The 11879-nt window shown below is 39.1% G+C and overlaps 1 protein-coding gene across 1 annotated transcript; it reads left to right on the top strand.

The window, feature by feature from the left end:
* Window positions 1-2228: 2228 nt before the first annotated feature.
* Window positions 2229-10888, top strand: LOC112881429. The gene is made up of 12 exons (XM_025946108.1): window positions 2229-2806; window positions 3833-3962; window positions 4063-4165; window positions 4503-4626; window positions 5712-5777; window positions 5980-6018; window positions 6509-6589; window positions 6759-6806; window positions 8086-8136; window positions 8228-8296; window positions 9280-9528; window positions 10107-10888. The coding sequence occupies exons 1-12, from the start codon at window positions 2615-2617 to the stop codon at window positions 10359-10361; spliced, it is 1407 nt and encodes a 468-aa protein (XP_025801893.1). The 5' UTR covers window positions 2229-2614; the 3' UTR covers window positions 10362-10888.
* Window positions 10889-11879: the final 991 nt, after the last annotated feature.

Genomic DNA, 11879 nt, shown 5'->3' with positions numbered 1-11879 from the left:
AGAAATTTCCACTGATCCAAAACTCTAATGAGAGAAAGGTCAAAATAGAAGTTGTAGAACTTTTCAAATCCTATAACTTTGCTTTAGGGCTCAAGTTCAGAAAACTAAAGCACATTATTTTATTTTACCATTTTGCACTCAAATTAATCTTTACATAAGTTTTGTCCTAGTAGTGTAAATCTTATGAACTTTTGGGGCTTATCTGCAAGCATTTAAGGTTGGTCATGATGACATTCACCTTTTTCACTTTGACCCTTGGTAATTTTTGAAAAGTTACTTTATACTTCAACTAAGTTACATAAAAGGACCTGTACTTTCATAAATTTACACAATTACCCTTATTTTCACAACTTTGCTAGATTTCCACACAAATTAAATTCACACCAAACACTATTTCTATTGGTTGGTTCTATTTGACACCTAGGGTGTCACACATAGGTACTATACTTTTCCCCCGTTCCTCCTCTATTCCAAATGGGGTCTTAAATTTAGTGGTTGAGGATAGTTATTGGGTTAGCATTAGCTAGTTTTTTCGAGTCACTTTAAAATCAAAGGAATAAGTTCAGACATATATTTTTAAATACCATTCAACTCTTAGATCTTAGTATTATTTTACCCTATCTAATTTGAAGGTGTGGTTGGAAACTGAAGTGCTAGTTATTTCACTATATAGGATTGTGGGGCTCACATGTGAGTCCTATCTTCTTCTCTCCTCCTCTTTCTCTCTTTAGCTCGACTATGCTTCTCCTCCTCCTCCTCCTCTCTCTCTCTCCTTTTGTCCTTCCACCGCTAGGCCATCACCATAAAGCCATGCCTGCCGCTGATGAAGCCGCTCGCTAGTGTATACCTACCATTTTTGCTCCGCCATCACCGCCATAGACCAAACCTAAACCTAGCCTCTTCATCCTCACTGCATAGCTTAGAGAACCTTACCATGCTCTGTTAAAATATTCCTAAGCCATTAGGTGTGAGTAAAGTACCTCCACATTACAACCATGAGTTGGCCCACATCGGGTAGCGACTCACCACCGCTCTATTTTATCGCGTTCTGCTAGCCTATTACCTTTGAAGCCCAAGTTAACGAGCCCATAAGCATCAATGTTCCTTCAACGATGTTCTCACACCCTTTTCTGTGGTCTCATGCATGGTCCAGATTGGATTCCCGTATCTCTAGTAATAATCTACCACTGCAAAATGTGACTGCTCCGTTCGGTTAGCCTTTGGTCCTTTGAGGTATGGTGGAGGCATCCCATGGGTGTTGTTTGGGCTTGTCCATGTGTCTACTTGGGACACACATGCATCGCAACATCACATTTAAGATTGAGTCTGCTCGCTTGTGCTCCGACTTTGTGTTTTAGGTGTGGTGATGTCAACATGACATCATCCTAACCTTTTCTATGTAAAAATAAAAGAAAAATGAAATACATAAGGTTAACAGGTGAGTCTAACTGCTACATGGCGAAATTGGTGCCTCCTAAGCTCTAAATCACCTTCCAAAATAGCTAAAGGGTCAAATGCCCCTTTTCACGGTTGGATGTCAATAATTTTTAATATTTGAGTCTGATGGTACAAACTAGGTCCTGGAAATGTCTCAATTATCAAAAATGGACTTATCAAAATTGAAATGGCACTAATTTTATATGGTTGTAGCTTATTCAAATTGTGGGAATTAATATTTCAAACTTTGGTACTAATGTTTTGTTTAAAACATTAAAGTTCGAAAGTGATTTGTGAAGTCCCACAATGAAATTTATTAATTATGGGAATTCACACATTTTTTTCATACGGTACTCTTTGAACATTCATAATCAAATTAGAACTTTCTTAGTTTGCTTTTATGTGAAGGATTTGGTCTTATGGTATGATATGACCTTGGCTGGCAGCGTGTGATGTCATTAATTGTTAAAATAGACAACACGTCAACTTTTGGATTACAACAACGGAACGACTACAATATCTCTCCAGTAACTGCAATTTTCTTGTAGAAAAAAGCTGCGATTTTCTCATAATAAATTCAATTTTCTGATTGCAGTTATTAATATTCCTACTCTTTTCTAGACCAGTTATTAACAGTCTTTTATGGTTTCGTCATTATTATCAGAACAACACACAGAAATGCTCAAATCCTGCCCCCAAAAGGGACCATATTTCAAACTATATGCATACGAACGGACACACGGATACGCATACAGGTACGCGGTACGGATACGTACACCTAAGCACCTGCCTCATCGAGGCCGACCTCTCCCTCCCTCTCCTCCGCGCGACGCCTCGCCCTTTCTTCCTCCTCGTCTCCTTCCCTCGCTTCCACCTCCTTTCAAACCCTAGAACTCGATTCCCCACTCAAAACCCTAACCCTAGGTCCCCCGCGCCTCCTCCCTTCCGCGTACCCCTCCGCTCCGCGGCGCCCCTCGCGGCTCCCGCGCCCACGCCCCGCCGCGCCCGGCCCTGCAGCTCGGCCCTCGCGGACCTAGGGTTTCGCCCGGTCTCGAGCTGCTCGTTCCTTCTCTGCGTTGGGCGGGCGGGCAGGTTGCTTGGTGAGAGGGTGGGCGTGCGAGGAGGTGGTGGATGGAGATGAGATGAGGCTGCAGCGGCGGGTGGGGTTGTGGGAGCTATGAGTAGGCTCTCTTTCAGACCGCGGCCGCTCGACATCCACAAGAGGCTCCCTATCCTCAAGTCCGTGCGGGAGTTCGAGGATGAGGAGCCGGGGGTCGCGCCGGTTGCCTCCGCGAGGGCCGGGGTACTGTTGCGCCACTCAGGGACGGAGCTCACTGCGTCTGCGGCGAACAATGCCACAGAGGGCGAGGTAATTTGAAGCTGCTGCTTGGGTTTGAGCTGCGGCAATGTTAAATATTGGTGCTTGGGGGCTCGCAGAGTTTGATTCTAGGTTGGAATGAGTTGAATTGAGCTGGCTTCTGTGCTTGAATTCCCATTTCACCAGCTTAGCTTTGTCATATGAGTGTCATGCGTGGGTAAAGCTACGTTTTGGTGTAGTTTTTATCATGGTGCCATTGCAAGAATGAGAAATGAAGAGGACTCGGGTTGGATTCAGATTGTAATATCATGGAATCACTCCATTTCTAGAACACTGTCAGCCTTGTAGTGTTTAGACGTGCCATATGAATACTACTATTCTAACTTATCCCATATTATTGCCACGTATTGTGGCTAAATTTACATTGGCACTGTAACAAAACATCTGTGATGTTCAAATTATCTAAGAAACAGGTGTGTTTTTTTTTTCCAGTGGAATGATGCAATCTGTGGCCTGTTATAGCTTCCATGCATTTCTGCATGAACCTGTTGTATTCGATACAGCTCATTTTAGGTATCAAGAGTCTCATAGTGAAGTTATTGCTGTTACTGCTATACTTTCATTTGTGTACAGCTCTTTTTTAAGAGAGCAAAACTTTATCAACAGATCTATTTTAAACTCATGGCCATGTTTCTATGAAGTGGATTTTGGATATACGCTGCTTGTTTTGTTGGACCATATTTTAGACATTGGACAATAATTTGCCTTTTGCATACATCTGTTCCAGCGATAATAAAAAAATTCTGTCCACTTAAATGAAACCATAGTTACTTTTACATAGTGTCTTTTTCTTAAATATCTTGTCCACAGAATTAAGAATTGTTGCTTTGCTAGGTTGATCTGTATGTATTTCTGATTAGTTTGAAATAATCGCATTGGATATTATAACAAAACATTGTCTGATGTGGGTTTCTCTAACACACTCAACTATAGTCCAACCAATATATGCTTGAGCTTGCTACTATTATATGGTTCAAAGGATGCTAGACAAATGAATTATATCACTCTACTTTGCAGGGAAATCAAGCACCCAGTAAGAAAAATATCCAAGAAATACCAACCCCGCAGTTTGATATTGTGGACACCTATGAAAGGGACTATACTCGTACCTTTGCACAACCGACATCTTATATACGTGGAAGAGGAGGTTTCTTTCTTATCGCTTCCCTGGAGTTGGCCCCTTTTTCTTTACACCTACAGTGTTGTGTTTATGAGCTCTCTTTACTAAGAGTGATCTATATCTGCAGCCAGAGCTGAGATCGGTGAATTTGTCGAGTATGACCTGGACAATGAAGATGAGGACTGGCTTGATGACTTTAATAATGAGCGGAAGAATATAAACCCTGAAAAGTAAGAAAATGCTACCGATCTAGATAAAATTAAGCAATGCTGCTGATAGATATAAGTGAAAAATGTGCTGTGACCTAGATAAATTAGTGGACTAGTTAAGGAACTGTGGTTGGAATTTTAGCTGCAGTTAGAATACGTGCCATTTGTATAGAATGTAACTCAAGAGTTAAGAATTATATGTTTTCAGGAAGTGAAGTTTTTCCTTGCCTAGACCATGCAATATCCCTACTTCAACTTCGTTTTCTCAGTTAAATTAGTTCCATTCAAACAAAAGAATAATTTCTTTGTTATTTTCATTTGAACAGTTTTTGTTGTGTTTTAATTCAAATCGTTACAGGCTGGAGGTCCTGCTATTCAAGTTAGAAATTTTGGACCACAAGGCTCGTGAAAGAGCAGGAGCCATAACACCAACTTTCATAGGACCAGTACCAGTCCTCTTGCAGCTTGATACTGCTATGGAGGTAAAGCCACACATTAAATGGAGACCATTAAGGGGATTACAGAGTTGGCATGCAGCCTATATGAATTTCATTTTCCAATAGATACTGTACTTGATATAACATATTCATATAAACCTACTGTATCCGGTCCATAGTCATCAATTCTGACTTCTGAGATTATATTTTTTTTTATTTTTGCCTTTTTAACAGCTCATGCATAGAATGCTGGCCACTGGATTTTGTATGTTGAATATCTTAGGATTCTTCATGCTAAATATAGCACATTTGGACGTTTTTTTATGTTGTGTTAAAATGTACTATGCATCAATATGACACTCAGCTTCCAGTATGTGTCAAAACACTTATGCACCAGATTCAAAAATCCCTTGCCATTTCTATGGTGTACCCTCTAATGGTAGAAATGCAAAATATTTATAACAGAAGTGACTTTTCAATATGTTCTCATCTTGCTGTTTATATTATGATGTCTAGATATGTTACGTGCTGACAGTACTGTCACTTTGTGCATTCATTATGGATTCTCAATGGAAACTGTGCAATGAATAGAATTACATGTTCAACACACTATTCACTTTCATCTTGTGGCCTCAAATAGAATAAACTTGGGGTGTTGTGGGACAGTTCGTTAGTTTGTCTGGTTCCGTGCCAGCATCAATGCATCCTCGGAAAGGATATGTGAATGTTTAGAATACATAAGGTTGCAAGAAATGCAACCTTGTGGAGCTTCTGAACAATCACTGAAAAGATCTTCCACGCACTCTTGATTTGCACATTATTGTGCTTATCTATGTCTTATTGTATAAATGTATTTGTGAAAACTGACTTATGGTTAGGTGGATTCTGCTATTGATTACTTCTTAGATATTGGTTGGGAAGGATTTCAAGGCACTGATATTGATTATCAGTAAGATTTTCAAGTGGGAGCGAGTAGAAAGTAACTTGTACATTTTTCCTGTAGTAAATCTGCAGCTGATCTGATTATTCTTCAGTTCTTTTTCCCTCTAGATTCTTGGGGAGGGTTACCTTTTTTAACCTGTATTTCTCTTCCACTCGGAACAGTTACTGACCAAGTGCTTTCTTTGTAGGCTTTGCAGTATTTGTCTGTCAGGTATGCAGTTTTCCAAGCTGTATATAACTACTGGAAAGAAAAGGTATTTTTTACTTTCAAAATGCAGCATATGGCTTCTTCAAGTACTAATGGTGCTTCTCTTTTAGTTTTTGTAACATGACTTGCTGTCTTTGATATCTTCTCTCACTATCTATTTTGTCTGAAAACCTTCAAATCCTTACTTAGCCTTTAAGTCAGAAACTTGGCTTATATTTCATGATCTTATACCTTTTGTTCTTTTATAGAGGGAGCGATGGCAAAAGCCTATTCTTCGGCGGTTGCAGGTTAGCATAATCTTTTTCTGAAGTGATAAAAATGTCGTTCATGAATAATCTGCCCAACAAACTTTTAGTTTGCTTAATGAAATCACATATTGTAACTGCATGATAGCAGGGCAGATGTTGGGTTGAATCTCTGCATCAATATCTGTAGTTTTATGGATGTCTTATGTCTTGCTCGCAAAATGCCCAATCCTGTAATTTGATGATGGTCATCTGTCCAGCCCTAATGAGTCATGCTGGCAACTTGGCCATTTTGGCACCTCAAATGAGATTCAATTGTAGAACACATTTCCTCAAAGGATTTGGGCATTATTTTCCTGTGAAATTTCTTTGTCCATGCCATAAGCAAATATTGCAGTTATGAAAATTCATGTAAACTCTGTTTTGGCCTACAAACTTTGGCTTGTTGTAAAATTAGGACGTTGTTATAATATATTCTGGCTTCTTGGCTGCATTACTTTTAATATTGGATGACTTGGCCGTTGTTTTGCAGCCTCCTCCGCCAGTGAATGATACAAACCCATACAATGTCTTCAGGCCAAGAGAAAAGGCTCATCGTCTTCATACAAGAAGGGTAGGTGTCTTGAGATCAGCGATTATTAATACATAACTTATGGCTGCAGCTATTTATAAAGAAGTTCAATTTCCTTTTTAAAATTTACTTTCTTCTATCATGTTTATCTTTTATTTGAACTTGAGTTTACTTCTCTTTTGAGTTACATCATGTTTGCTGCCTGTTCCAGATGCAAAGACGGGAAAACAATATCCAGTCATTCGAAAAACTCCGCTTGGTAAGAGTTATTTTTCTTGTGGTTATTATATTAGTTAAACATTTTGGTATATATATATTTTGTTAAGGCTTTTCTGGCATCTCATTTTGTTTTAGTTATTGCTGTTTCCTTCATCCTGTGCATCTTACTGGATATTTCTATCCAAATTTCGAATCTAAGATAATACTGTTTCTTTTAAATTAGAAACGTAATGATTCACTGATCATTATCTTTTTGCTTAAGTGGTACTCTTTTACTTTTCAAATGTCAAAAAAGTAAGTAAGTTGAATGTTTTGACACTCTTATGCCTGTTTATCCTATTGCAACGCTGAATTTGCTGAATCATATTACTTCTCAATGAATCCCATTAATTCCTTCTTTTATTTATACTTTTTGTTTCTATGTGCTCATTTAGTTGTGATCTAGTTGTCTAGCTGTCATTTTCATGTTGCTGCCACATGGAGGTTTACCTGTTCATTTTTTTAAACAGAACCGCGCAAAAGATATTAAATGAACTACGGAAAAGATGTTGAAAGAGGGAAAAATAAATCTATGTTTTTATTATAATGTTCAATTTTTGCAAACAATAATTTGATCCTGCTGTTTAATTTGTGAGAGCTTGTATTCTCATGCTTGAAGTACTCCCTCCTGTCACAAATATGTGATGTTTTGGGGTTGGTCAACCATTTATTTGTTGAAATTGCAAATTTGGAATGATATGAGTAGATTTGTCTCATGTACTTTCATAAAGTACACTTCTACTATGTTTCAAATATTTTGTAACAAAAAGTTCTTGTCAAAAGTCATGTTCTGGAGACTGTCAATGTCCAAAATGTCAATTATTTGTTGCTGGTTAATACCGTCTAGTTTAGTAACTGTGCCTGTGCATGGAAATCTCTTTTGTATACCTGCACTACCTTTTGTGTTACCTTTATCTTATGTGATGCAGCGGCAAAGTTAAGCAGTGCTTGTCTACACATTCTTTTTAAAAGCTTTAAAATCTAGTTTTTTGCGTATGTTGTGAAATCCTTGCCTTTTGCATCATGATTTTGTGCTACATGATCTTATATGGCTGTAAAAGCTTGTAAAATCTAGCTTTAAAATCATGATTTTGTGCTACATGATTTTGCATATGTTTTAAAATCTAGCTTTTTGCATATGTTCTTTTTACATGATCTTATACCTGCACTACCTTGTAAAAGCTTTAAAATCTAGGCTGTAAATTACAAGATCTTGAATGGTGCTACATGATTTTGTGCTTTTTGCTCCTTATGATACTAACATGAAAATTTTGTGTCAGGTGCGACGCAACTTGGAGCAAGCAAAAGCACTAATGGATGCTTTGATTAAGGTTAGTCTATGCATAAACTGACATTTAGTAGTTCTTTGGAAATTATAAACAGCACTTCTGTAAATATTAATTACTAATTTATGATTTACAGAGGGAGGAGACAAAGCGGGAGGTCATGGAATGCCAAGTCAACCTTCAGCGCATTCAGATGAAATATAAGGTATAAAGTCCACCTTATATGGATTTCTGATATAACCAACAGCAAAATACAATTTATTTTTCCAACAATAAGTGGTAAATTACATACAATTACTCTGTGCTACGTATATCGATTGTTGTCTGTGAAAATGAAATCACTTGACACTTTACTGCATGCCCTGTTCCACCATGCAACATGAGGTGGGCCATGAGATGGAGGAAGCACCAGCAGCATTAGGCACATCAGATACTCGTTATTTGGTTGCAATTAGTTCCCTGTTATGTTTGCTATCGGAGAATGTTACACTCCCACAAGGCCACAAGCCATAACTACCTGCCTGCTATCTTCGCAATGGCAGGACCTTGCTATCTCAGGAGCTTGACATTTACGAGTACTACGTTATTGCATGAAACAGTATTATGACTAAACATGCCAAAGTAGTATTTCAATTGATGGCACACCTTTGCCATTACTTTATTCATAGATGTCAGGAAGGTTGGTTCATCATTGGTTGATTCTTGTTCTTTGTGACATGTTTGTGCTTCATGCCTTCATGAGGACCCAAGAGGCCAAGACAACCATTTTCATAGAGAAAAAGTTATACCTTCTTATTTTATAGGAAATATCACACGTAAACCAAAATTACACAGGCAATATACCATAATCTAAAACTCCAACACATAGTAATGCGCATTTTAGTGACAGTCATTTTAAGGACTGCTGGTACTTGGTTACATGAAAGGATGGCAGGCTACCGTCACTTGGTTCTATATTTTCATGGTTTAATTTTGTGCAGATGGGAGCAGAAAATGTTCAAGTAAATCCATTAGATACTTTTACCTTATACATTATGGTTAACTCATGGTTCAGGATTTATCATTGGGTTTATGGTCCATCAAGTTCTAGTTACAGTCCACTTCTTTTTTCATGCCCGATTAACATTCTAACTCCAGATATATTTTGATTCTTGTTGCCTCATTATCATTTCCATTTTACTGTTTCAGCATGAGGCCCAGCTTGTTGAGGATGGGATTACTTTGTCTGGCTTCCAGCAAACTTCTAGCAGATTTGAGTCAAGTGATGATGATTATGCTGATTCAGATGACACCACAACTGAACAGCAATATATACGGCCAGCTGTTTTCCATCCTCGGTTCCCTGCTAACAAGCTATCTGTGATCCCTCCACTCCGTATAAAGCGTGAAAGGGAACTAAAAAGGAGACCTCAGCAGAATGGCTGGGTATTTAAAAGGGTATGGTGTCTCTCGATCTCTTCCTCTATCCTTTTTCTTATTGGTCACTAAAATGGATGCAAGTGGGTACCCAGTGGGTAGTTCTGGCTCCACCCCCTGTAATTCATTTTCATTCCATTTTTCTTGCTTTGAAATCTGGATGAGTTCATTTTGATGAGTTTTCGGTCAACCCGGTGGCCAGCCAAGAGGAAACTTGCATCACAAATCACTATAAAGAAACTGGTGTTAAACATTTGTTTCATGCTAGCCCCAGCTGTTTTAACCAGCCAAATTTAGGAAAGCTATTACCTGCTGTTTTGAATGATGTTTAGAAGCTAATGTCTTGTTCCAGAAAGCATGGGAAAATATAGAAAACACCTGACTGGAATCCAGTGAGAAAGTGCCCAGATAGAGGGTTCTTAGTGGTCACCCAGATTTTTCTTTTTGAAAATTCATCTTTTATTCCCCTGTAGGACCATGGGCATGAGGGCACCATTTTCTTGATGGGAAGTTGGTCAGCCATAGAGTACATTATACAGAAGACTCCAGTTGTTATAGTTCACTTTGTCAAGTCTATTTACCAGCTTGTTCAAATACAGGACCCCGAGGAGCCAGTATTCTTATTCACAAGACCACTTGATCCAGAGAAATTGGTCGCGGCAGGTATCAAGCCACCACCAGATCCTCCCATTGAGAATGGTGCCACAACACCACCATTTCGATGTCGAGGTAGGATTGGACGAGGTGGTCGCATCATCTTTGATCGATGGAACCCTCTTCTCCGGACACCAATTGGCCAGGAGACCTCTTATTATGTGCCATACGGTCACAGGCCTCCCTCACCTGAAGGTTGAAGATATTATTCTTTTGCACTTGGTGCTTATGCTGCTGGCACAGCTAGTGAATTGTGAAGCCCCCGAGCAATTGTTTTTCCATAGGTACCAAGTTGGTCCTTGGACACCATTTGCACCTGACTCTCAACTCTCGAGATCAATGCATCTGATGGAAAGGCAAGAAAGCTCCTGGATGAGCAGCAGCCGCAATGGAAGCTGAGAAGGTATGGGCTATATCATGGGCCTAACATTTCTCATCAGATGTGGCTTAGTCATCTTTTCGCTGCTGTTGTAAAATTATTGCAGTGTAGGTGGAAGAGTAGAGCGTTTTTGCCTAATCTTGGCTTTAGGGTCAGTATTTAATATCATGCTCTCTGATTTGATTATTCTCTAGGTTTGTTGTGCTCGTGCATTGCTACGGGTAAAACAAATTTCCTCCATAAGCATGGAATATTTGTAACAACGTAGCAATAGAGGCATACACTTTGACTTAAACAATATTTATGTTCCATGTACATATCCAAACTACTCAAATGAATTATTGGACACATCGTGCGTAAACATAATAGAACAAAAGTACAAATCTGTGCAACTTCATCTTCTTTGTCGTGCCCTCTACTTTCGATCCCGTGTGCCACCCCTGTTGTTGGACTGCTTTTGCCGTTAAATCACGGGCAAGGTAGGGTATCTCCGAAGCAAGGTAGGGTATCTCCCGGAGCTCTGCGCTAGCGTGCTGCCAGCAGCAGCAGCCTCACCGTCTCCTGCTGACATCTCATCACCGCCCAGCCCTGACCCTGCGAATTGCACCATCTACGAAAGGATAGAGATTTAGTAATTAGTATCCAACCCAGAAATTACCTCTGAACTTGTAGATACTTCTAACTGAGGATCCTCAGTGATGGGCTGAGAACTTTCAATCTTCCTCGTGTACAGTTTCTGAATGTTCCTAACGGAAGTCTTGCTGTACACCAAGTGATTCAGTGCTATATGGCTCATCACAAAACCTAGCCAGTTCTGAAGATGGTAGCGATGCTGCCAGTACGGTATCATTCCGAGTTTCATCTCCATTTGACACGTCCTCATTTTCTAAAACACTAAATACAGAACCGAGAGACTTCTTTGCGATTCAGTAGCAAAGATTCCTGTCGCAGGGTGTAAGGCGTAGATGGTGCTTGTATCTACAGCTCCATACCATGTTTTCTCAAGAAATAGGAAGCTTGTTATTAAATCTTGCAATGCAGCAATATTTTGCCAATAGTATTTATCAGTTGGGAAAGGTTCAATTTTCACTCTTGATCTAGCATGATAGTCTGATTTTCAACCTTCAGATGTAAAATCAGACAACGGATCATCCAGCTATGAAAATCGGGCAAATTTAACCCTTTGGGTGGTTTTAAAGTTGGTTTTATATTTTTTGAAGATTTAAAAATTTGTAGTTAGATTTAAAGAACTCAAGACTAATTTATTTTATATTATAAAAATATAAAATTGGTACCAATTTTTTTCTAAAAATATAACATACCTGACGGTGCTCTATTT

Source organism: Panicum hallii, chromosome 2, assembly GCF_002211085.1.
Source record: "Panicum hallii strain FIL2 chromosome 2, PHallii_v3.1, whole genome shotgun sequence".
Taxonomy (NCBI): domain Eukaryota; kingdom Viridiplantae; phylum Streptophyta; class Magnoliopsida; order Poales; family Poaceae; genus Panicum; species Panicum hallii.
Note: the sequence above shows the minus strand (reverse complement) of the source record. Positions and strands in the feature narration are given on the sequence as shown.

What these genes read in the sequence shown, in the direction of transcription:
- LOC112881429 (XM_025946108.1), top strand. Translation starts at nt 2,615, where the DNA reads ATGAGTAGGCTCTCTTTCAGACCGCGGCCGCTCGACATCCACAAGAGG. An exon ending in TTATATACGTGGAAGAGGAG is followed by an intron (nt 3,963 to 4,062) that starts GTTTCTTTCTTA and finishes CTATATCTGCAG; the next exon opens with CCAGAGCTGAGATCGGTGAA. An exon ending in CATTCGAAAAACTCCGCTTG is followed by an intron (nt 6,807 to 8,085) that starts GTAAGAGTTATT and finishes ATTTTGTGTCAG; the next exon opens with GTGCGACGCAACTTGGAGCA.